The sequence below is a fragment of the Lacerta agilis genome, chromosome 12 (assembly GCF_009819535.1).
Source record: "Lacerta agilis isolate rLacAgi1 chromosome 12, rLacAgi1.pri, whole genome shotgun sequence".
Classification (NCBI taxonomy): domain Eukaryota; kingdom Metazoa; phylum Chordata; class Lepidosauria; order Squamata; family Lacertidae; genus Lacerta; species Lacerta agilis.
In genome coordinates this window covers 31312837-31338031 of record NC_046323.1, presented here as the reverse complement: position 1 = coordinate 31338031, position 25195 = coordinate 31312837, and the positions used below count along the sequence as shown (strand labels likewise).

The window sequence follows — 25195 nt, the reverse complement described above, 5'->3', positions numbered from 1 at the left end:
GTAAAGAAAAAGATTGGGATTCAAAGGCGGCCGGGCCCAACTTGTTTCATGTACCTAGCATCAACACTCCCAACCCACCACTACCATCAAAAAGCATATCTGTTGTAAAATAGAGAGAGAGAGGGAGGGAGGGAGAGAAGCAAATATTGATTTGAGTTGGGGATCAGCTTTTTAAAAGGAAAATATCCACCAGACTAGCATAGCTCCTTGGACATAACTAAAGTATTCCTTTGAATCCTAACCAAGTACAGGAATTCAAATTCTCTCATGTTTACAAGAAATCTAACTTAGGACAGTAGAAAATTCAGTGGGACTAAAGTGTGGGAAAGGGCAAATAATGCTGCAAAGTGCTTGGAATGTTTAGCTCTTGTTACAGGTAGGTAGTCGTGTTGGTCTGCCATAGTCAAAACAAAATAAAAAAAATTTAAAAATCCTTCCAGTAGCACCTTAGAAACCAACTAAGTTTGTTCTTGGTATGAGCTTTTGTGTGCATGCATACTGAAGAAGTGTGCATGCACACGAAAGCTCATACCAAGAACAAACTTAGTTGGTCTCTAAGGTGCTACTGGAAGGATTTTTTTATTTTTTATTTTGTTTTAACTCTTGTGTTGGTGAGGAGGCAATAAAGTTCTTTAGGTTTGTGTTCCCTCAAAATACCAAGGCTTGCCAAACATGCTTTTTTATGCATAACGTACTAAATGTGCTTTCATCTGACTTGAGTTTTGGTGTGGTACATTATCTACATGTCTATAAATCTTCACGTTATCATTTTAAGGGACTGCTGGCATTATAGTCTCATAATTCAGGTTTGTTCAACTATGAAACAACCAACTTGACTTGCGAAGACTTGTTGAAGTACCTTTTTATTGATGCATCTAATCTGGGAGCTCATAAATCAACAAATCTTATGATGGGGAAAATTCAGCAGTTAAAAAAAAAAACCACATTGGCCTAATTTGCAGTAGTGATGCATTAAACTGTGGTGGGTGACTAATTTCTGGTTAATTATATTTTCCTAAGTATAATAATAGATTCAGTATAAGCATATTGTTAATTATTGTCCCTTTTGAGAACATTGCATTTATCATAACTACACAGGCCCGAGTCACACATTATACTAAACAAACCTTGCCCTCACATGGTAGTTTGGAGCAGAACAGTGACCGCTGTTCTGTGAAAGGCTAAGCCAGGAATTGTGATTTGTTGCTCCCGCCAGGGGGGATATGAAGTGGGAGCCATCTGTGCATTCTTGTGTGAATGCAGCCATTGTGTTTGCAATAGGTATTGTAAGGTGTTTGAGACAAAGCCCATTTTGTTGTATACAATATGCAAAAACTTTGAAGTAATTAATTAAAGGCATTTACTAGTTTTATAATTCTGTTAAAACAGCTGGAAAATTAAACATGTATTTTTTTAAAAAAAAAAAATTCTGAACAGTTAACAAGTGGGTTAGTAGAATTCATACCAATTTAAGACCTACCTATTTTTATGTCTATGAAGTTTTAATACATAATTTCAGGAAGACGTTATTAGTAAAAATTCATCACCCCCCAAACACTTTACAGATAAATGAACACGTTGGAGCAACTTTTATTAGTATGTAGTTATGCCCACTAACATAGTAGGGTTCTTTGGAATTTATTGAATTTAAGATCTTTAGGCCTGTTCAGATGTTGTGTTGAATCCCATCATCACCTATGGATGTGTGAACATGACAGTCAAATACACACATTTCACTCAGACATGCATGCAGACATACAGTCATGTTGCCACCCCATGAAAAAGCTGTCTCACAAAAATTAATTAAATATATGGCACTTTGGGAATGTGAAACTGAAATTGAAGGCAAAAAATATTCAAGGTTCAATCACATAGGATAAAGCTCTTCCACTTATTTCAACAGCTGTTGACATGTTTTCTAAAACTTTCTTTTCTTTGAAATATATGCTTGGAAATCACTGTGGTTAAATTTCAGTATTTTTCTTGTTCCTAAAGATCTTATTGATGGCTATGCAGATGAAAAATCACTTCTGGAAGAGCAAATCCAGGAAAAAACAGATGCAATAGACCATCTTGAGCAAGAGCTACTCTGTACAGGTAACAAATTACAGGAACTAGAGGCTGAGAGACAGCAGCTTCAAGAAGAGAAGGAGTTACTCTTCAGACAAAAGGATGCTATGAAAGCTGATGCAGGACCAGTAGAACAACGTATGTATTCCCCTCAGCCCTTCCAAAGATCTTACCTGGTTTTACCACTTACTATTTAGTAGATTTTTCACTTCACTTTTGTAAAACTGGTTGGGAGGGTGTGTCTTCCTATCAGGTCAGCTGACCTCTGTGGCAACAGTACCTTGCCTTCTTCACAAAAGGTTCTGAGAAACATGAAAAATCCACCAGTTTGCCTTAAGCAAAGAACAAGGGCACCATACTAAGATGCCTATAGAAATAATTTTTAAAAAAATAGTAGTGGTGGGACTAAATCCATCTTGAAACACACACACACATAAATAGATGCCACCTTCCCATTGAGAGAACAATCCAAACTCTTATTATCGCAAGTGAATGCTTCCGTTAAAATATCATATCAGCTTTCAGTCTTTTAACAATCCAACTCCTCACCAAATGATTCATGTACCTTTTCTTAGTAACATTTCCAAAAGGATGAAGGCATTTACCATCAGATAGGGAAGCTGAATTGAATCTCCCCAGGTGAAAACACATGGGTTTATGGTTAGGTCCACTAACATATACAGTATAAGGAATATAGGGGTGCAATCATGGAATCATATAATTGTAGAGTTGCAAAGAACCCCAAGGGTAATCTAGTCCAACCCAATCAAAATGTTGTTTCAGCTAAAATATATTAGTTACGTTTTCAGCTGGCTCTTCCTTCAAGGTGCTCAGAACAACATTTTACCTTTTAAATGCTGTGAAATAAGATAGCTTAAATGATTGTATTTATCCAAGGCCACCTAGTGAGCTGAGATGGGCTTTCCTTTACCTAAACCCAACGTTGTAACTATAACACCACAATGTTTATGAGCCTTAGTGCATTTCTCCGAAAAATAGAATATTTAAATGTAACTGGAGAAATACGTATAGACATTGAAGAGTGTTCCAATTCACTAGATGATTGCTAGAAACTGATGAGTAGGAAGATTGTGTATAAGTTGATTTTTATATAAAAATACTCATACTGTCTCTTTTTCCCCACAAAGAAACTGCTCAGGAAGCAAAACCCCTAATTTTTTAAATTTTGTATTCTGTTGTGCCTACCTTTTTGCTGGATAGCTTCTAAAAAGAAGACACAAAGCTTGTTTAATGTGCTTAAGTGTTTGTTCAACTAATATTTGCCTTCATAAAGCAAATTAATGTTTTAATCTTCTTTTCCCCCAGTAAAAGACATCTTATTGAAACAGTGTTTATTGTAAAGAGTACATTGACATGCTAAAGGTGTTTACTTAAGAATATAGTCTCTATTCTATAAGGAGCATGTGAAGTTTTAGATTTTAAAAAAAAATGCCAAAGAAGCAATAATGATCAAAAGAGGTAGTTGTGAGTTAATTACGTTTCAATAAACGTAAACTATTAAGATTAGGACATGGGCTTCTATTTTGCAATAATCTAGTAATCAGTACATTTAATAGCAGGTATATTACCTGGACTTTTCAGTGGAACATCTATAGTATGTTCACAAAACTTTGTAGAAAAATACTGTAAATGGATATTCCACATTAAAATAGTAGGAAAAACTATCATACTTAACAGATTAATGACACATTTCTTGCATCATCAGGCATTTTCACTGAACTCAACATTCTGTCTTCAGCTTCATTTTTCTTATACAGTATTACACCTTAAGAAAGCTATAGATGGCATGTGAATTACTTTGCTTCTTGTTTTTTTTCTGTTCTCCTAGGCCTAGTAGATGCTGCAGTCGATGCAGCTTCCCAAGCAGGTGTGTTTGTATATTGCATGGCCAATCTTTCATTGGGTGGCAGATTTAACAGCTACTGACACTGGCTAATCATGGTCTCTCTTTGGGCTTTCAGCTTACTGACATTAACTTTTACTGGGCTGCAGCTTTGATACTGTGTTTCATACTCACAACTTTCTTTTTAACAGTTGCTCACAATTTCTAAGTGCAATACATTAGTAAAGTGAAGCAGATTCATTTAATAACCATCATCTTAGTCGATTAGTTTGCGAGCACAGGTAGTAGTAATACTTTGCTTTAAAAACTGCAAATACATTGGTTGATAATACCTTTGCCAAACATGACTTCTGTATTGACATACGATGTTTAAGCAAGCAAGCATGATGTAAGATGATGGTCCCCAAATATTATGTATTGTGTAATGCAAAATGACCACTATCTGGTGACTTTCCCCTCCTTTTTCTTTCATTTATATGATAAAAGATCTTTATCCATAAATCCATTACTCTGGAGTATGCCTCATTTAAAAAAATCTACAAGCATTTTGTGATTGCAGTATCTGTATCTGTTATACTGGTGAATCACATTATAAAGCATTTATCCTGACATTATTTCTGGCTACACAAAACGTTAGGAAATATGTGCATGGTGAGCCCAATTCAGTGGGAGTTGACTAAGCGGATCCACTCTGTGTATTGGAAGCCTTAGCTCTGCTGGGAAGAGATCACAATGCGCCTCCTGTTCACGTTAATGTAGTCCAAATCCCAGAAGGAGTGTTGCCGACACAGAAACTACCTGTCACCAGGTAGTCCAATATGGCCTCCAACATCCAGTGTGACTGGTGTGGCATTGAAAGGCAATCTCTTACAGTAGCCCCATGCCACTGTAGGCCCTAAATATGCTAGTGTTTTCCCACATCATGAAAAACATTTTTTTTTAAAATGAAGGGCAGGGGTAGTAAGGTGTTTAAACACAACACCGATGACAGAAAATATCCACTGCAGGTAAGACATTTGCTTCGCTGTCCTTTCTATAACTCACCAGGTGAAGGTCTATAGTGTTTTGACATTTAAACATTGTATGTGCCATTTCATGGACCTTTTTTGTTGTTGTTGTTAACTTGGATCAGTCCTACTGGATGAGAAGACAGTTGGGTTTTAATGCCATCATACATTTCCCCCAATACTGAATTAAATATATGCAGTTGCGATTTGTTACGGTGACCCATGTACATGATTAATCATTAAAATTGGTGTGCCCTAAAGTAAACTGAGAGTGTTTCAGCTTTCATTCTGGGGTTTTGTATGACTTTTTGTGATATCTTCCTTCCATACCTCCCTCTTTTTATTGAGAGATACCACACAATTCTGGTAAAACCCAAACCTATTTCCATCCTTTATTATACTATAGCATGAACACATTGTTTTGGGAGTGAATTTGTTCTGATAGGCTTAAGTTAACTATTCCTGTCCAAAACAACAACTGATGCCTTTATAAAACAGAGTTGCTGGCGGAAACAGAAAAGCTCATGAAGGAAAAAATAGAGGTGCAGCGGCAAGCAGAAAAAGAATATGACTACCTTCAAAAGCAGGTGAAAGCACTGGAAACTGATATAGAGGAGCAGGTCAGCCGGTATTTGGAACTGGAGCAAGAAAAAAATGCAGAACTGATGGATCTAAGGCAACAAAACCAAGCTCTGGAGAAACAGCTTGAGAAAACAAAAAAATTTCTAGATGTAAGTAAGAGATGGGTTGCAAATCCTGCTAGCCATATATGACAGACTTTTTTAAGAGTGGGAGAGAGACAAAAAGGCCATACTCTAATTTACTTAATACTGCACATTAAAAAAGCTTTCTGTGTGTTTTTACATTTTGATGCAGATTACTTTTTTAAATGCACATTAAAAGGAATGAAAAACAACGTTGATCACGATTTCAGAATTTAAAATCTGTTAAATTCAGGCTCGATAAAGAAATATATATATTATTTCAGACCTTGAAAAATACTTTAGAAGAGCACATAGCCACACCCTGACATCTTGACATGTGTGAGATAAGATGGTTATATTTTAGAGATGTATTTTTCCAGACATGATGAGTAATAGAGAATCATTAGTCATAGTATTCTAGAGATGGCCCCAAGCGTTTGTGTATTTATTAAGGTAGCCCATTTGAGTTGATCTCTAAAGAGTAGCCTAAAGTACAAACAGGCACATTAAACTCGGTGCCAGAAAAAGAATTGCCAGTGTTTGTCAACCATCTACAATATTTAGTTTCTGCCTTGGCTGTCTGCAATGGCACCATACTGTACAGTATATAAAAATGTATTGCTATCAGCCCTGCTACAAATGTATATAGACGTGTGCCAGATACCTGCTTGCTTTCTGGGGCCCAGTGCTTGTCACATTTTCATAGTCATGAATAAGATAAGCCAGCTGACTACAATACTTCGATAAAATATCAGTGGTTATGTTCCAACTAGAAAGTTGATTTTCTGTGGGCTTCTGCTATTTACTGGTAACAGGTGTTTATATATATACATATAACTGATAAACAGTAGAAGCACTGCAGTATCATTACATTCATTTTGAAAATCTTGTTTAGTTTTAAGTAAAATTGAAAACAAGATACCATGAGTTAATTTTGAAGTTCATTTGAACATGTTTGCCATAAGAAGTATGATGGTTACATTTTCAGGAGCAGGCAATTGATAGGGAGCATGAGAGAGATGTTTTCCAGCAAGAGATTGTGAAACTGGAGCAGCAGCTTAAGATTCCCCAGAGATTTCAGCCAATCAATGAACACCAAAACAGAGAGGTAAGATACAGGTTTGTTGGTTTGTTTGACCATAAATACATAAACTGAAATGTTGAAAATTGTCCTCTGTTTGGACAATTGTCCAAGGTTTCATAATCCTTTATTTATGACCATGGACAAGTGTCATGGCTGCATGTTCCTCTGTCACCCTTCCTACTTCCCAATTGCATGCCAGCTTTGGCACAATGATCTGGTCTCGCAGTTAGCCAGAGTACTTTCTTACAGTCAAACTGGGGAGTTCCATCTTAATGTCAGTTACTTGGAACAAATAAGGTCTATTGCATGCAATTGGACTACACATTATTATAACCATTTATTTGTAGAATTAATAGCCGAAACCATAGATTTTTTTTCAGGTGTGGTTTTTAATTCATTTATTTCCTAATGATAGTCCCAATGCAGTCAGTCAACACACTTTACAAAATCAAAGTGAGTTCCAAAGGCCTTATGCAAAGTGGGTTGGAGCAGAGGCTCTGTGGGATTCACTGGGAAGATTGAATAGATGATTTTTATTTACTGTACAGGGATAATGAAAGGGAATACTACTTGGAATTTTGTAAATTTGCTTTTTGTTATTAATACAGAAAGATATGCATCATTTGTGGTTGTTTTTCTTTCTTTCTTGAATTAGGGCAGTGTTTTTCAGTGTGGCAGGCATAGCCGACATAGTTTTAATTTGTGACACATTCCAGGGGTGAAGCACGTTCACCTGTTTCAGTAAAAACAAAACATTTTGAAGCATGTTTAAAGACTTTTATTGAAGCATAAGCTTTTGTGAACTTGAGCCCACTTTGTCAGGTTCACAGCTAGCACCAAGAGAGACTGATAAAGTGGGGGAAGTGCAAACTGTGGATCCAAAGGGCTATGGGTACAACTGCAGCACCTACATCCTGGAGCTTGCCAGATGTTTTGCACTATAGCTGCCACTAGCCGCAGCAGTGGGACTAAATCTGCAGAGTTGTAGCAGTAGCTTGGCGAAGGTGGTTCTACAATGTTTCTGTGCAAATCTCAAATGCATATAAAATAATCACAGTGACCATATCATATCAGGAAGTAATCGTGGTTTTGCACTCCAGTGTTCTTTCCTCCCTGCAACTCTGTCTGTCTCTGTCTGTCTGTCTGTCTTCCTATATGTCTATCCATATATCAGTCTCTAATCTGGAAGAAGTTGCAGATTCATTCATTCATCAAAGGAAATAGTGCACCTGTGAAAGCTGAAATAAATCTTTTAAGAGTTCAACAGCTCACTCTTGGGTTTTGTTTAATTTGTGTTTGTGAAGCAACATCCCTTTTAATTTGGCAGGCTTGAGCCTCTGGGTAATTTCTGTCTGTTGTACATACAGTTTGAACTGATAGCTGTCCATCCACTGGGGAGTGTTTTGTTAATTGGTTTTGTCTTGCTATCTTCCTTTGGCCAATTACTACGGTACTTCTTTCTCAATTAGGTCTTTCTGGCTGCCTCCATTTCTGTATGCGTGGCGGCCAATACCCTCTCTTTCCTCTCAATGTGCTTTCTTTTGAGTCTTCCATCTTAACTTGCCTTTATTCTCTTGGCTTCTGGTTACTAAGTAGCTCCTTGTGCCTAAATACTTCAGAGATTGAAAGCTTTCTTCTTACTTCCTGCCTCTTTTTCTCCTACGCAATTTAACTTGGTTAACGTTACAGTAAATTTGTGTTTGAACTTATGACCTACATTAGCATACATCTTCTGGAGCCTTCATCAAAAGAGTTCTTCATCCTTAATATTTCAAGAGGTTTGAAATATCGTTCCTGCCTATTGTCACAGGTTGAGCAGTTAACAAATCACCTCAAAGAAAAAACAGACAAATGCAGTGAGCTTTTGCTCTCTAAGGAGCAACTTCAGAGAGACGTGCAAGAACGGAACGAAGAAATTGAGAAATTAGAGTGCAGAATCAGAGAACTGGAACAAGCTTTAATGATCAGTGCAGACAGTCTGCAAAAGGTATTTTTTGTGGACAATGTTTTTATATATTTATTATCAACAAGAACATTCAGTTATTTAATTGTGGATTCAAGAGATGTGATAGCTAATATACTTACTTTAAAGGTGGAGGAAAGGAAGCAGTTTGGCTCTACAACAATAAGGGGAGAATTGCCCCTTGAAGCACAGTTACAGGCTGAGCAAGAAGCTGTAGACAGGAAAGAAAAAGAGGTAGAGTATCCCTTTCAATTATGCAGATAAGTTAATATTTCATACAATTCATTTCAATCCAACATCACAGGATGCAGAGTGTGCAGATGTCAGAATAGTCACATGGCTTCATTGTATGAGCTTGGCTTTCTTCTGCGGGCCAGACATGTGGCCTAGATGAAACTGTTCCCCCTGAGTGGAGGTAAGGGGATCAAAGAGAGCCACATACCAATCTCTGGAGTGAATGAAAGCAGCACACATTCATGGCAAATGTATATGCGACCACATAGCTTGGGAGCCCCAAGCCAAAGGCAGGGCCATGGTATGGTATGGCTGCTGCTTAGATATAAGCCAGCTCAAATGTTGCTTAGCTCACTGTGGAGGGGAATGATGTCTGGAAGAGGCCAGCACATGCCCTTTTCCAGACCCTGTGACACAACTTCTGGTCTCCCCATACCCAGCCACCTGGTCAGTTTGGATACGTTTAGCCTAGGAGATTATAGTTGCCTCTTAAAAAACCTGAGTCATCTACGGGTTATCCAGCTTCACCACCAGACTTGACAGGTGTTTAGTATTACTATTGAGCCCACTGCAGTGTTCTCTAGCCACAAGGTGCAATGCACCATCCTGATATAATTGTGGGTGCCCTTTTAAAATCTCAGGGTGCTGAATCACGGTGGCCTCAGCCACAGACTAATAGCCCCACCAGCTCCTGTAGGTCCTTTGTCACCTTCCTGAAGGAACAACATCTCTGGAATAATCTTCAGGATGTGTGTACCCATTGTATATCTAGTGCTATATTGAGAATGAGATAATAATAATACTAATAAATTATTTATAACCCACCCATCTGGCTGGGTTTCCCCAGCTGCTCTGGGTGGCTTCCAACAAAATATTTAAATACAATAGACTGTTAAACTTATAAGCTTCCCTAAACAGGGCTGCCTTCAGATGTCTTCTAAAAGTCTGGTAGTTGGTTTTCTCTTTGACATCTGGTGGGAGGGTGTTCCACAGGGCGGGTGCCACTACTGAGAAGGCCCTCTGCCTGGTTCCCTGTAACTTGGCTTCTCGCAGTGAGGGGACCACCAGAAGGCCCTCAGTGCTGGACCTCAGTATCCGGACAGAACGATAGAACGGAATAGAAGAAATAAGCTAGCATCCATCCATAATTTTCCACGTTCATTGTAAAATTGAGTATTTTTTAATAGACTTTAAAATTAGAAATTAAATACAAACATTTGTTTCTGAAAATAAGTATGGTCGTAAGATTGCAGAACAGTTTTTTATGGTTTTTGCTTGTTTAAAAGATATTATCCCTTTGCCACTTACCTTGGGTATATAGATCATAAATCTTGAAGAACAATTAGAGCAGTTTCGCGAGGAACTAGAAAACAAAAATGAAGAAGTACAACAGTTGCACATGCAATTAGAAATCCAGCACAAAGAGTCCACTACAAGACAACAAGAACTTGAGCAAGAGAATAAATTTTTCAAGGTAATTATCTGGAAAGGAAAATGCTATTTTCCACCCATCTTCTACTCTTGAATGAACACATCTGCAAATCATGAGTTTTTAAAACTTTTAATACATAACATCCTGGTTTCTTATTTTTTTAAAAGAATATATTAATATATATTTGTATATTCATTTTGTAAATGGAAAAGAATGAGAGAAAAACAAGTTACATTATTTGCCGCTGTTTTTTTGTCTGTAGGAGGATATGGAAAAAATGGGACTAGCTATCCAGAAACCTGAAGATACTTCTATAAAGGGTCATCATGCAGTTGCTGGAAAATTTGTGCAGATCATACAGGAAAAGGAACAGGAAATAAATGAACTCCATGAACAAATTTCAAAACTGCAACAGCAACTTGAAATTACAACAGATAACAAAGTACATGGTTTTGGGAATCTTTTGTGGGAACCTCTCTTTTCATTGTGAGATGTAAAATCAAGACTTCCATATAAGCCAAACAGTTTAAGGTGTTAGAACATGGGTTATGCCACTCTGCATTTAGAAACCCATGTCCTGATTTTCAAAATAAGGTTCTCATGGATTTTGATTTCTCTTAATATATTTATTGAAATCTCAATTTCTGTGTAGTGGTAGATAATTGTCCAATTTTAGTCACAATTCCTCTGTAGGATACCTGGAGCAATATAAACGTAGATAATCTTGAGTAGTGATTATCAGGATGCTAATGAAATGTATCATCTCCAGTACAAGTATTTATACAATGGGTTGTACTCTAATGCCATCTGCTGGATTTTGCCTAATTTCTGCCAGAGGTTTGCAGAAAAAAATACGTTTCATAACTGAAATCGTGATTCTTGAAAGTTACTGAATTCTTCTTGCAAACTTAGGATAGACTGTCAGTGTGCATTTTACAGCAAAGCACAAAAGGCAGACCAGTTTTTAATAGTTTTCAGAGTGCTGATGCTAGTTACTGTGAAACAAAGTACTTTGAAAAGCAAAATGTAGTGAGTCATAATATTTCTCTGTTCCAAGTTATAATAGTATTCCTGCTATTTTCAGGTTTTCAAAAGAGAAACATGTTCTGGATCTTCCCTCCCTTCCTCCTTTCAATTTCAGGATCCCATATTTTTGTTCCTTTCATGACTACATACCTGAAATCACTACTGCTGCTACTCATTTAGATATGTTACTTGTTCTTCAAGTTACGTTACGCAGCAAGTCCTCCACAGAGCCTCCTTTGCATTAGCAATAGAGATAATTCACTAGCTTTATTTATATGTCTTTTCAGGAATTGCTATATCTTTTGGAAAGAGGAAGACAATTATTTGTAGTGCTTCCCATAAATTGTAAATTAAGATGTAAAATATCTAGAGCTTCTGAGTTTTCTGGTTCCATCTACTTTTGGTTTTTTTGTATTTCTTTTGATTTTAAGATTTTTGTGGTGGCTAATAAATGCTTTCTGCATCCTTTGCTGAGAAAGCAAAAAGGAAGAGTTTTACTAGGTGAGGCCAAAGTACATCCAAAACTCTATTCTTGAAGTTGTTATATAAACCAATCACTGTCATCTATTCAAAGCCAATATTTCAGCTTTTGGTCTTTTGAATTCATTCTATTTATACTATACTCCTCTTCCTGTTTCTACCTTTGAATTCCTAGCATTGAAACTCTTCATGGGGTTTCTGAAGCACACCTTCCCCATTTAGCTACTTTTATCTTCCTCTAAATTATTTGTCTGAATAATTTGAATCTTCTTACTTGGTCTTTACACCTTTCCCTCTTTCTAAATAGATTTCTTTTAGATAAAATTCTGGAACATTCCTTGTATGGTTGGCAACTTATCTCTTGGATCATTTGGCCTTCTTCATAATAATACACCAGTGAAATAATATGCTTTATTGTTTTCATTATTATTTCTTTTGCTACTTCATAGTGTCCTTTCCCCCCTGCAAAATCTCTTACATCTGTATAGGTGCCATTGTTTTGTAAAGTCATGATTTCACAGCTTTTGACTAGTCACCAGAGTGCCATGTTCTTTTCTTTTTCTTAGTCAAATGGCTACTAGCCACAGTGGCTATGTTCTCTCTCACTATCAGAGGCAGTATGCATCTGAATGCATGCCAGGAATCACAAGTGGAGAGAGTGCTATGGGCTTCCCATAGGCATCTGGTTGGCCACTGTGAGAACAGGATGCTGGACTAGGTGGGCTTTTGACCTAACCCAGCATGGCTCTTCTTATGTTGTTAAATGTATCCCACCTTAAAAAAAAGGAAAAAAAAGAAGATATGAGGTGTTGATTGTATGAGTTTCTCTTTTTTCCAACCATGTACCTTGGTTTTCGAACAGCTTACTTCTCGAACGTTTTGGCTCCCGAATGCTGCAAACCCGGAAGGGACTGTTTCGGTTTGCGAACTATTTTTGGAAGCCGAATGTCCCACAGGGCTTTCCCATGGCTTCCGATTGGCTGCAGGCGCTTCCTGCAGCCGATCAGAAGCTGCGCTTTGGTTTCCATACGTTTTGGAAGTTGAACGGACTTGTGGAACGGATTCCGTTTGACTTCCAAGGTACAACTGTACTTAGATAATATAGCAACTTCCTCAGTGTAGGAAGATGTGGAAATTACCTTTTGATTCTGTAACTTAGGACACCTATCAGGATCCTTACTTACTCATTTTTTTTTTGTATGTTTGGACTGTGGAAAATAATGTTAAGTTCTAGTAACTAGGGATATAACGCCGGTTTTGTTGAAATAACCAGCACTCTGGAGAGTTCTTTTTGCAAATGGCAAATGGGAGTTTAGTAACTAGCAACGAAGCTGAGGAGCTGAAATACAGGAATAGTTCTGGCGAGACATTATCAGTTGAATTAGAGTCACACAAATTACTCTGTAAGCTGCTTGTATATCTGCAGACATAATTGATCAAAAAGCACTATGAAGTGACTTGGTCCTGCATATAGTCCCTTTGAACACAGTGAATTTTATATTTTCCAGAACTTGAAACTTTTAAGTGGAAAATACTATGAAGTTTATGTTTGGACAAACCAAAATTCTTAAATAACTGGCAGAAACATTTGGTTCTTAAAACTTCCATGTGAAGGTGGATTGATTGGCACTATGCAATCAATCATATATTGATAATATGAGGAGTTGTTTATGTAAGCAAGTTGTTGGAATGAATTCCAGAGCTGTCTACCTCTTTTGGATAATTAAACATTTTTTATTTCTTTGACCACCTAGGTGATTGAGGGCAAAAATGAGCACATACGGGAACTGGAGGCCCAAATAGAATATTTAAAGAGTGACCAGGAACGTGTGAAGCAAAACAGCGAACAGGAACTCGAGCAGCTGAATGACGTTATCGAAAAACTCCAGCAGGAGTTGGCAAATATTGAGCACAAAGTACCTCTGGACTTTTCTTTGACTCAGGAAGATGCAGATAACTTAAAATACCAGCTTGATGTCGTGTTGGCAGAAAAGGAAGCTTTGTTGAAACAAGTGGAAAATAAAGATGTAGAGGTCACTGTCATGAAGAATGAACTTGAGGAAACAAAATTAAAGATGAGCAAGTTGGTGAAGGAAGTAGATGCACTGAAGAAAGAACATGAGGAAAAGGAAGGAATACATAGAAACATGCAGATGGACAGTGGTGTGGCAGAAATACGAGGATCAAGCCAAGTGAAAACTGAAAGTCAGAAGAAAACTAAAATGTTAAAAAATGAAACCCCTCTTGGCTATGAGGAGGAAAATGCCAAAGATTCTTCCAGCTCAAAGTTGCAGCAGCTTCAAAAGGCTTCGGAGGAAAAGGATTCAGAGCTAAAGCAACATTGCAATCAGCTCACAGATTTAAAAGAGCAAGCCCAGGCTGAGTCAGCAGTGCTTAAACAGAAAATAGCAGAGCTGGAAGAAACGCTTGAGCAGAAAGTTGCTGCAGCCCTTGTGAGTCAAGCTCAGCTGAAAGCAGTTCTGGAGCAAAGTAAACTTCTCCAAGAAATGCAGATGGTTTCAGGAAACGCCTTAGAAGCTATAAAAACTATTTCAACGGAGAAAGGAAACAGCACACCTGGAGAAGATGCAGGTTCTATATTATCTTCATTATCCAACAAACTTTTGCAAATGGAGAGCCAACTGGCAAGTGCACAGAGCAGCCTGGAGCTAGAAAAAGCAAAGGTGGAAATTGCACAGAAGGAAGCAAAGGAGAAGGAAGAGAGACTTGCTGAACTTCACCAGCTACTAGCAGAAGTAGAAGAAAAGCACAAAAAGGAGAAAGCAAAGAGTTCTAAGCAAGAAAAAATGCTTACTGCTCAGGTGTGTGTGACCTGAAAATAGCTGCTCATTCTTCTTTTATGGAGTAGGTGAATTTTCACAAAATATGGGTGAGGTAATGTTGGAAAACACCATATACATGACCAAAAATGTTTCTGCAATAGTTCATCAAGTCTCCTTGCACAATGGGGAACAGATTTCTCAGTTGTAAGGAAACTTGTATCTTTTCGCTTTGCTTATCATGAACTATTGCCAGTTCTAGCAGATTATAATAATACTAGCCTCATAACTGTGCAAGGTAGAAAGATGCACCCTCCCATCAATATACTTCAGTAAATTCTAAAAGGTCATCCAATTAAGTATTACTATTTCTGAGGATGGGTTCCAAAGATCATGTGTGAACCTCTACCCTCCTGCTGGGAATTCTTTGGTTTCCTTTTGTGCCCCAGCCACTGTAGCTAGTAGCAGTCTGCAGGTTGGAGTGGGAATGAGCTGGCTTCCCAGTACCTGGGTCTCTTGCTAGTTTATGAGAGGGGGAGGGAGCAAGGCAGTGGGGAGGGGGATGCGTTGCAGGCAAGTGGTGGGAGTGCCAGGTTGACCGTGCTGCATCACCTGCTGTATGCCAGCTTCCCCGCTGCCCGCCAGTAACTGGCAGTGACCCCAGCATTGGGACGCAAGGTAAGCAGCACAGCCCCACCCTGCTCTGCCCACCAACTGCTACTGCTTGCGTCCTTCAAATAACCACTGCTGAAAATGAGTAGACATTTTCTCTTGCTGATTCAATGCAAGTCGCTTCAGACAAGTTGTAGCACACTCAAAGAAGCACTTTGCTAGGCATGGACTCTTGGAATCAGAGCTTTAGCTTATTCCATTTAATGCCATACTGCTGTGCTCTAAGTGCTAAAGGTAATACTGGCCTGGTATGCATGATGTGGTAAGTCAGGCTTCCTCAACCTCGGTCCTCCAGATGTTTTTGGCCTACAACTCCCATGATCCCTAACTAGCAGGACCAGTTGCCAGGGATGATGGGAATTGTAGTCTCAAAACATCTGGAGGGCCGAGGTTGAGGAAGCCTGCAGTAAGCTACGACTCACCACGACCTGCTGAATATGCACACTCCTAACTAGGCCAATATCTGTATTGTAGTACTCAGTGGCCTTTTCAAATGCTTCAGTGGACTTCTTTAATGACCCAGAGCGCTTCAGAGACACCGCATCTTAGCTGCATGGTCCTGATTTCATTGGTTAGCAACCTAATGAACTACTGGTACTTAAAGCTTTGTTACACAGCTTATGTCATGAGGAATCATGATATCAGAGTTGTAGTAGCAAATAAGCAAAACATGCCTGGGCTTATAGTCACAAAATTGTGTTTTTTTTATTCATTGCTGTGTAGGTGGCTAAAGAATTGAGTGAAAACAAAGAAAGAAATATACTGTCTGATTATCCTGAACTAGAGAGAATCAGAGCTGAGTCTGTTGCTGCTAAGGAAGAGCTTAATAGTTACAGAGAAAAGGCAGAAAAACTTAATGAGCAGTTAACGGTAAGAGCTGAACATTGCCATAATTATTTCATTTTGAGCTAATGATTGCTTGTAATATTTTCATAAAAGACTGTTTGGTTGAAGGGTAGTATTCTTATTCTTATATCAATTTGCCTGATGTTTTTCCACATAAATGTGCCCAAAGCTACCATTGGGTTTTGTTTTTTAATTTAAACGATTTAAGGAACTTTACCATTTTATGTTTGTACAACTTCTATTTCTGAAAATGTCCGTGTTTAACTTACAGTTGGATTCCCTTGTTTGTTTTTGTGAGTTGCATTGTAATGGCCACTGGCTGCCAACAATAAAAAATCTGACTTTTTGACAAGGCCCTAACCACTTCAGATGTTTTAGACTCGATACTTCACAAAAAAAGGCATTTGAAACACCTGTAATTCTGATCCACTTCTAGGTAAAAGAAACAAGTTTACTCCGTCTCGAAGAAGATCTAAGGCAAACCAAAGATAAGCTGGCTGAGGCAGAAGAGAAAATTGAAAATTATGTGAGAAAGGAAAAGAGCATTGAAAAGTCAGAGGGTGTTTGTATCAATAGAACTGATGCATCATGTCAGACTGACAAGGCCCTGCACATCAACAGCTGCAACCAAACTTCACAGCTTCTTGTCAAAAATGAGGAAATTCAGATTGATTTACAGAATGGGTGTTCTTCAGAGGAGGTTGCGGAAATCATCAAAGAATTCAGTGAAAAGATTGACAAAATGCAGGAGCTACATGCTGCTGAAATAATGGATATGGAGACCCGGCATATCTCGGAATCGGATGCACTAAAAAGAGAGCAGTTTATTGTAGTGCAGGAATTAATGGAGGAATGTAACACTTTGAAGGATGTCATAGAATCCCTGAGAGATAAAGAGGTGTGTATTGTGAATAATGTCACAACAACTTCATTTTCAATAAGAGGGTTTGCAGGGTGCCTACAAGGGTGTTGTACCAGTCATAGCATCATGGAGTTCTATCACTATCAGATAAATTTCCATAGTTTCTCATCAGTCCAGGGGAATCCAGTGATACGTGGGATGAATGAATGTCCAACCTTTTTCTTGAGGGCTCCCATAGATGGTGCAGATGATGATGTTCTTTTTGTGGCACTTGTGGCTATTAGAAGTGAGCACATATGCTTCTGAAACTAGCACTCTTCATAGGAAATAGCTGCCTTATTTAGGGTTCTCAGGGGATTAATAGGGATAAGTTTTGAAACTGTTTTATGGGTCTATTGACCGCAATAAAGATATTTGATTTGATTAATAGGGATAAGAGCAGAGAGAGGGTGTAAGGAAAGGGATCTGGGAGGGCTTTGAAAGGGTTTAGGGTAGGACTCAGCATCTGGAGGCCCTTGGGGAATGAATCTGCCCTTGTTGAGGAATACTGATCAGTTCTCCAATTTCTTTTTATAAAATGGGTGTGTGTGTGTGTGTGTGTGTGTGAGAGAGAGAGAGAGAGAGAGAGAGAGAGAGAGAGAGAGAGAGAAATGTGGTTTAGCTATGGAAGTGAAACTTATGGGTAGCTTATTGGGACATGAATTGGATTCTCATAAAATGAAGTGCTAGTCATGGATTTAATGGAATCAACTTTTTAAAGTGGGCCTCAAATATTTTTTCCTCTAACTTCCAGTGGCTGGTATAAATTGGAATGCAGAGATGTTATAAATTGTTGAAAGCAAACTGAATTTAAGCTGGAAAAGTTGGTTGCTTTTGTGCTGACCTTTTAGATGATAATGAAGTGTGGTTGTATTTCTTTTTTAAAAAAACAACAACTAGTAGTAGTTGTACTGGTTGCTTTTGTTATTGTTTTCTTTAAAAAGCAGTCCATCAGTTTATTACAGTAAACTCAATCTTGATCTTTAGATTTATTTATTTATTTTTCAAATTTTAGGGGATCCCTGGCCTAGCACAGCCTTCATCTTCCAATGCTAGAGATGGATGCTCCAGTGGTAAGAGAACACTGTTTTTTCTCTGCATGCAGATTCAGTTCCCACTATCTGCAAATATGGTTGAGAATGTCCCCTGTCTCTTGCTGCGTTTGGCAGTACTTCCCTTTGCAGAAGCCATGTTGATTTGTCCCAATGATTTGCCTGTTTTAGACTCTAGTTCAGACTGCAGCCAAGGAGCATATCTTATACCAAGCCAAGGATCAGATGCTGTATCAGAAGGAATAGGAGATGAAGGTGAAGAATCAACAGATATTCTTCCAAAAGGAATAAAGGTAAATAAGGGGATTTTACACCAATATAATCTGGAATCCTTGCAACAACTATTACAGAGATTAGAGGGGAAATGTAGAAACAGAAAAACATACATACTGTTTGAGGAGCCAACATTTCTCCTTTGTTATAGCCAGTGCTCTGGGCCAGTTTGAGCATATTGAGGAGAAAATTATAATTTTTCACTTCCATTTTTAAATAAATCACAATTCCCCCTTATTTGAGGTTTTTTAAAAAAAACAAAACAAAACCCCACAACTGGTTTCAAAGCAAGTTGTAAACTCAAAGAATAGGGCAAAATGAGGATCTTTGGGTTATTGAAAAGTGATAGCTTCCAATCTCTTCTTTACAGTCATGAAGGTAGTGAGAGAGTGCTCAAACCCAAGGCACATGCAAGTTTGAACACATAGAGGGACTGGCTCCCCATTGTCTTTGGACTGCCCCTTTATCTTTGCATGGCTGATTTGATATGATGTGCTCAGGATGGTAAACCACAAACAGCATGATTTTATAACAGCTTTTGGCTTCTTTTTTTTAAACAGGGATTGCTAAGAGCTATTCATCAGGAAGGTGAACAGATTATCTCTCTCTCAGAATCTCCTTATAAGGAAAGCAACATACATTCTCTTAAACAAGGCCCAGAATTTTGGCTAGAAGAACGTAAGGCTTTCTTGGGCACTGTTTCATCTTTGAAGGATGTAATTGCAAAAATGCAGATTCACAGGGACACTGAGGTAATTATAACTGCAAAACTGCTTAGTCTTCATGGTTTGTACTAGATGCCTTTTTCTTCACGTAGGTTAATGTGAAATATTTGCTGTGCGTTCTTTGATAGAAGAGGGCTATGAAGGGCTAAAAAGGACTGCAAGTAAATTTAAGATCATTGCTAAATCGTATGCAAGTGATTTTTAAGTTTGGCCATTACAAGCGGAGATAAGAAAGTACAACTGATCTAATTCTTGCCATATGTAAATGAATCCTATACAGGTCAACTTAGTAGTGAATCTCATTGTGTTCAGTGCGACTTACTCCTAGGAAGGTGTATAAAGAATTGCAGCCAAAGTCATGCAAGGAAAGGGCAAAAGGGTCAAGAATGACAAGGTTTAATGCAGAATCCAGCACAATAGTACTCCTAAAATGAACGGGAGGTTGCAATACGGCTCACCTTCCCTGGCCCTCTAAGCAAAACTAAATCCAACAACTATTTTGAGAGTTTACTCAGCTTCTCAGTTGATTACAGAAACTGGACCTAGCACTCACACATATTATTGGAGGCGTCAGGCCCCAGTTGTCACACTTAACACACTGGTGGAGTTGTCTCCAGATTCCAAATGTTCTGCTACAACATTTACCACAAGCTTTACTCCAGTCACCACCACAGCTAGCCCAGAATCTGTTCCACCAATTTGGGCCACCTCAAAACATATATGCAGCTTCTTTGAGTATTACTGATGGCCACGTTTCTTATCCTGATGAAATGGAGATTGAAAATCTTGTACCAGGCACAAATGAGTGGCAACAAAATATGTTGAAATTAACTCTGCAGGAAGGCAACAATGAGTTGCCTTCAGGCAATTTGCGCTATGAATAAATGGTAAGCTATTTCCTCTTAGAAAAACAGCGCTCTTCGGTATCCCTCAAAAAAGCACAGGTATTGCATTCCCAGTAGTATTTAAATATATTTAAATAGTATGCATAAATTAAAAGCCAGATCAATGAAAGTTAACGGAAAAAGTTTGATGTCATGATATGACTAATTGCATTCATGCCTTTGTAGTTTTATGCAGGATCTGAATCTTCTGAAGGTGTCTCAGATTGGCGAGCTGAACTTCTGTATGCTGTTCAACAAGTGTTTCAAAAAGAAAAGGATGTTCTTCTAGCAGCTTTTGAAATGGAATTGGCTGAAATGGGCATTAGAGATGTAATGGAGATAGTTGATCAGTTGGAAAAGAGACTTCAAGAACAGGTAAGACTTACTCATGTATGGCAAAAATTGTGATTCTCTCTTGAGAAACTTTTAAATTATTAAACTAAAGAAGCTCTTCACATTGTGGTTTTAAATCCTAGCAGTGGTCTTGCCTGTTGCTCCCACTGTCTTTCCTGTCAATCCCATGTCCAAAAAAAATATCATGGGAACAATTTATTTACTGCTTCATCTGAAAATGCCTTCCGTGTTGCTAAGGTTGTTCCCAGAGGGTCAACTTTGAACTTTCTCCAAAATTGTAGTTTATAAACTTTTTTCATCTTTGACTGCAAACCTATACCTTTGTACCCCCTAAGCTCCATTGAAACTTACTTCTGAGTAGATATATAGAGAATTGCACTGCAACAGGAATATTTCCTTCACTTAAAAATGTAAATTGAAAAGCATGTTATAAAGATGTAGTGTCATGCTACTGCAATACCACAATGCTTTTATTTTATAGAAATACATTTTAAGAAAAGTAGAAGACTTGTTACTGAAGATCACCACACAGAAATGATAAAACTATAAACATGAATGAATGAATGAATTTATTTTTACGGTCACAGACCAGCTCAATAACTATAAACATTAATAGTTATTATTGATCCCTTGATGAAATCCTTCATGTTTTGCATTATGTGCTCTTCAGCGGCAAACACAATGTTCCGTATAAAATGCTTGAGATGACAATAACTTGCTAAATTGTGATTACTGAAGACACATTTTAGATAATAATCTGAGTTATTGTTCGTTCTTTTGTTTCTAATTGATAACAGCACATATTTCAGAGAACTGCTGTGGACTGCATTCAGAATGCAGATAGAAGAAGTCTGTTAATGGAAATCAATTTATTGCGTGCTCAGCTGAACAACAGAAGAACCGATCTAAGGGGAGAACTAGAAATGGAGCCAAAATGTCATGGTAATTTATATGACTCTGTGTTGCTGTGTATGCTTATATATTCATAAGCACCTGCTAATAGATGGAGCCGTTGTTGTTATCTGAAAGGTGTTTCTACTTGGGTGTTAGGATGTCAAGTGGGATTTGGTTCCCCCTACAGTTGAAGGCAAGAAATGCCTTCTAAGGAAGTTGACTCTCCCTCCCTTGAAACCTCAGTTCTTTTTCTGGCCAAGCTAAGGAGGACCCTAGAGAAAAAATGGGAAATAGGAAAACTAGACATAGAAAAAATGAATAAAAAGACAGTTACAAGTCTCCTTGTTGGACGTGCCAGTTTCCCACTCATTGGTATGGCATCAGAAGTGCTGTTAATTTTCTCCTCTGAACTGGTAGACAGCAATGAACTTTGAAAGAGATTTCCACAGTCTCTTTGCCTGGAACCTTGCCTCTTCTCTTGAACTGGTTATTTTGAAAGGACTGGTATGGGTGACATTGACAAAAGGGCTGTCTATAATTACACTTTATGGCTGATGGCATGGTTTTACTTGGCACCCTGGTAGTTTCTAGCTAACTCTGCTGATATAGGAGACAAGAAAGCAAGCTTTATTTGCTTGTGTATATATTTACTAAGGCAGAATGGGGGTGACTTATTGGGGGAAATTCCACATGGGTGGGAACTCCTCAAACCAAGAAGTCTCTTCAGAAGAAGCAGACTATAAAACAACTTCAGGAGTTAGGGCCAGTGTAGGTTTCCCTTTGAGAATTTCTCCTCCGTTTGCTTGCCTGCCTGAAAAGAGTGGGGAGAAGTCTTGCAGTTTCAGCTCCCTCCCTTCTGTATCTTGCTTGTCTGCTGCCATTCCCTCCGTTGGCCCGGAGCTGTATTGCTTCTTCCTCCTCTATTCAACCGGAGCCGCCACCCGCTGTCATCACTTCTAAGGTGGGACAAATTTGGGCCATGCACACAGTTGCCACCGCTCTGAACTGCACCTGCAAGATAGTAGTTGGGCTGCTGTATTTCAAGTGCCATCGGGTCTACCTCATTAGGCGCCTTCTCCCTCATTCTACGTCTCGACCTCAGCAACACTCGATAACCTGGATGACAGATTCTGAAGCACACATGCCTTGGAGGCGGGTGAGGTGGTGCTTTTCCCCAAAGCCTTTCCCATCTTTGAAAGCTGCTTGCCTAAATGAGGAGGCATGAGGAAAAGCAGAGAATAGACAACAGACTGAGGGCAGGGTGGCTTACTTAATAGGGCAAAATAAAGCTGACATTTGTTTGTGACTAAGAGCAATTCTGAGGCAAGCATAGAGATAGTCACACTAACTAAAGAAATCTAACATACTGATAGGTAAACAGTCACAATACAGTATGCCGAAAAGCTTGAGGAAGGAGAAGACGGAAGAGGTATGTCAAGGGTCTGTTCTGAGTGAAGGCATGAAAGGAACTGGCTTCAAGGGAGGGAGAGTCAACAACTTCCTGTGAAGTTAATTATTTCCTGCCTTTGAGCAATAAGGGGAGCCAAATCCCTCTTGGCAACATCCCAAACCCATGGAAGAACAGTCTCTTCCTGTTCCTTCAGGCTAGTGCTGCCTTTCTTGACATATATGTGTGTGTACCTGTTTCTTTGCTACCATTTGCTGAAATCAAACGTGTTTTATAAATGGTATATTCGACTTGCTACAGCCATTTGCTCAGGGTGTTTTTTCGACCATAAAGGATTAGTGTGTACAGTCAGTTTACTTATTGTTTGACTGCATATTCTCTAGAATTGTTGGGGTACAACATGGAGGTGCAAATGGAGCTCAATAATATAAAGGACAAAGCAGCTGAGGTTCAGGAGCAGCTGAATTCTGAGAGGGTGGTGGTTGCAGAACTGAAGAATGAACTTGGACAAACTAAACTGGAACTGGAAACAACACTGAAAGCCCAGCATAAGCACTTAAGAGATCTGGAAGCCATCAGGTGAGGTTCTCATTGGCTGGGTCCTATGGTAAATCTGAAGTTTAATGTCAATATAAATTATATATACATAATTTTTCATACAAAGTCAGTTTGACCTCTCTGGTTTTTAATTATAGAAAAAACCAATGGCCTCAAACTGTAATAGCTACAATAGCTAATGTGGTATGGGGTTGGTTATTTTAATCTGTTTAATTACTTAAACCAGTGCTTATTCACACTGAGCTTTCCACTCTTTCCATGCACAGTCTGTGCTTTAAAGCTCCATGTCTTAGCATCCTTTTTTTCCTTTCCTTTCCTTTTTTGTTCCAGAGCTTTGCGTGCAAAAACCTACTCTTTAAAGGTCAATCAGAGCAAATAGCAATCCACAGATACCCAAATTAACGCTTGCTCCGATTGACCACTAAAGAGCGGGTTTACATGGGGAAACATCTGGGGGGGGGGGAACCTGGAAAGAGGGTCAAAAGGTAAGGGTGGATAATCCCTCAGATTGACATGCCTCATTTTGCTGATGCTTAAGAAAAAATATTCTATTCTATGGTTGGGATGATGGCGGATTAGTGGGCAAGGAAGGATTCAGTACTTCCTAAACAAATGTCCACCCCCACCCCCCATTACTATTAGGAGACAAAGATGAAGTTGAGAACCTAATGTTTCCCTTTTAACATGTAGTTTCACACTCAGTGTCCACACACGTGTGAATAATTTATCCTGTTCTAGTTACTTTCTTGAAAAAGGTTTATAAAGGCAACCTTGTCTTGACTTTTGTCAGAAATGAACTTAAGGGGAAAGCAGCTGAATTAGATTTGCTCAAAGACACCATGGCAAGTGAACAGAAGAAATCAAGAGAGCTTCAATGGGCGTTGGAGAAAGAAAGGGCTAAAATAGAACGCAGTGAAGAAAGAGGAAAAGAAGACCTTGAGGTAACAGTTCTTGACCCTTAAAACATTCTCAGCGTGCAGAATGTAGTTATACAGAGCTTAAGATTTTATCTAACTAAATAATGATGCAGCAAGCAAGGTGTGGAAGTGGAAGCAGTGTGCTGAGTGACAGTGTGTGTTTCAGTACCTGAAGTCATATGTTCATCCTTTTAGGGACATGAGAAGCAGTCTTATTCAAAGTCAGACTTTTTATTTGTCCATCTATCTCAGTATTGCCCACTCTAACTAGCATTATCTCTTTAGAGTGTCAGGCAGAGGTCTTTTACATTACTATATCTGAGCCATTTGAGGGACATGGGTGGCGCTGTGGTCTAAACCACTGAGCCTAGGGCTTGCCGATCAGATGGTCAGTGGTTCGAATCCCCGCGACGGGGTGAGCTCCCGTTGCTCCGTCCCAGCTCCTGCCCACCTAGCAGTTCGAAAGCACGTCAAAGTGCAAGTAGATAAATAGATACCGCACCGGCAGGAAGGTAAACAGCGTTTTCGTGCCCTGCTCTGGTTCGCCAGAAGTGGCTTAGTCATGCTGGCCACATGACTTGGAAGCTGTCTGGGGACAAATGGCGGCTCCCTCGGCCTATAGAGCGAGATGAGCGCACAATCCCAGAGTCGTCTGTGACTGGACCTAACGGTCAGGGGTCCCTTTACCTTTACCTATCTGAGCCATTTAACTGGTGATGCCTGGAAGTAAGCCTGTGACTTTGTGCATACAAGGAATGTGTTTCAGCATGCTAGTCTCTCCCATGGTGGACCGTATACTTCAAATAAGCATGTGAACTATTCCTCCTCTTCCTTTTTACCAAGTTTAAATCTACTCAGCTGTCAAATGATGCCTGGGTTTTTTTTGATATTACAGTAGGTGGGAGTCTGAATCCCTTCAAGTTGCCAGAAATAAATTTACATTTCAGTACATTCTCAGTAGGCACCAAAAAGACAGCAGAGGACTTTCCTCTTTTAACAAGCCTTTTAAGTTGAGATGTTTGCAGGTCTGCATCTGTAATATGTACTTTAATCCAGATGGGCGGGGT

General features: G+C 38.9%; 1 protein-coding gene across 10 annotated transcripts in view; it reads left to right on the top strand.

Moving 5' to 3' along the window:
• AKAP9 (A-kinase anchoring protein 9) overlaps positions 1-25195 on the top strand; it is a 104603-nt gene that overhangs the window by 66897 nt on the left and 12511 nt on the right. For 8 of the 10 annotated variants that reach the window (XM_033166117.1, XM_033166116.1, XM_033166114.1 and 5 more), the window contains 18 exons: positions 1996-2208; positions 3920-3958; positions 5440-5672; positions 6634-6753; positions 8540-8716; positions 8822-8926; positions 10248-10400; positions 10621-10800; positions 13619-14686; positions 16040-16186; positions 16599-17060; positions 18079-18136; positions 18287-18408; positions 18949-19140; positions 20184-20372; positions 21149-21293; positions 23037-23232; positions 24002-24152. In XM_033166117.1, the coding sequence (XP_033022008.1) occupies positions 1996-2208; positions 3920-3958; positions 5440-5672; positions 6634-6753; positions 8540-8716; positions 8822-8926; positions 10248-10400; positions 10621-10800; positions 13619-14686; positions 16040-16186; positions 16599-17060; positions 18079-18136; positions 18287-18408; positions 18949-19140; positions 20184-20372; positions 21149-21293; positions 23037-23232; positions 24002-24152 (3950 nt within the window). The remainder of the gene's footprint in view (positions 1-1995; positions 2209-3919; positions 3959-5439; positions 5673-6633; positions 6754-8539; positions 8717-8821; positions 8927-10247; positions 10401-10620; positions 10801-13618; positions 14687-16039; positions 16187-16598; positions 17061-18078; positions 18137-18286; positions 18409-18948; positions 19141-20183; positions 20373-21148; positions 21294-23036; positions 23233-24001; positions 24153-25195) is intronic. The other 2 variants (XM_033166113.1, XM_033166119.1) reach the window with 2 other exon arrangements.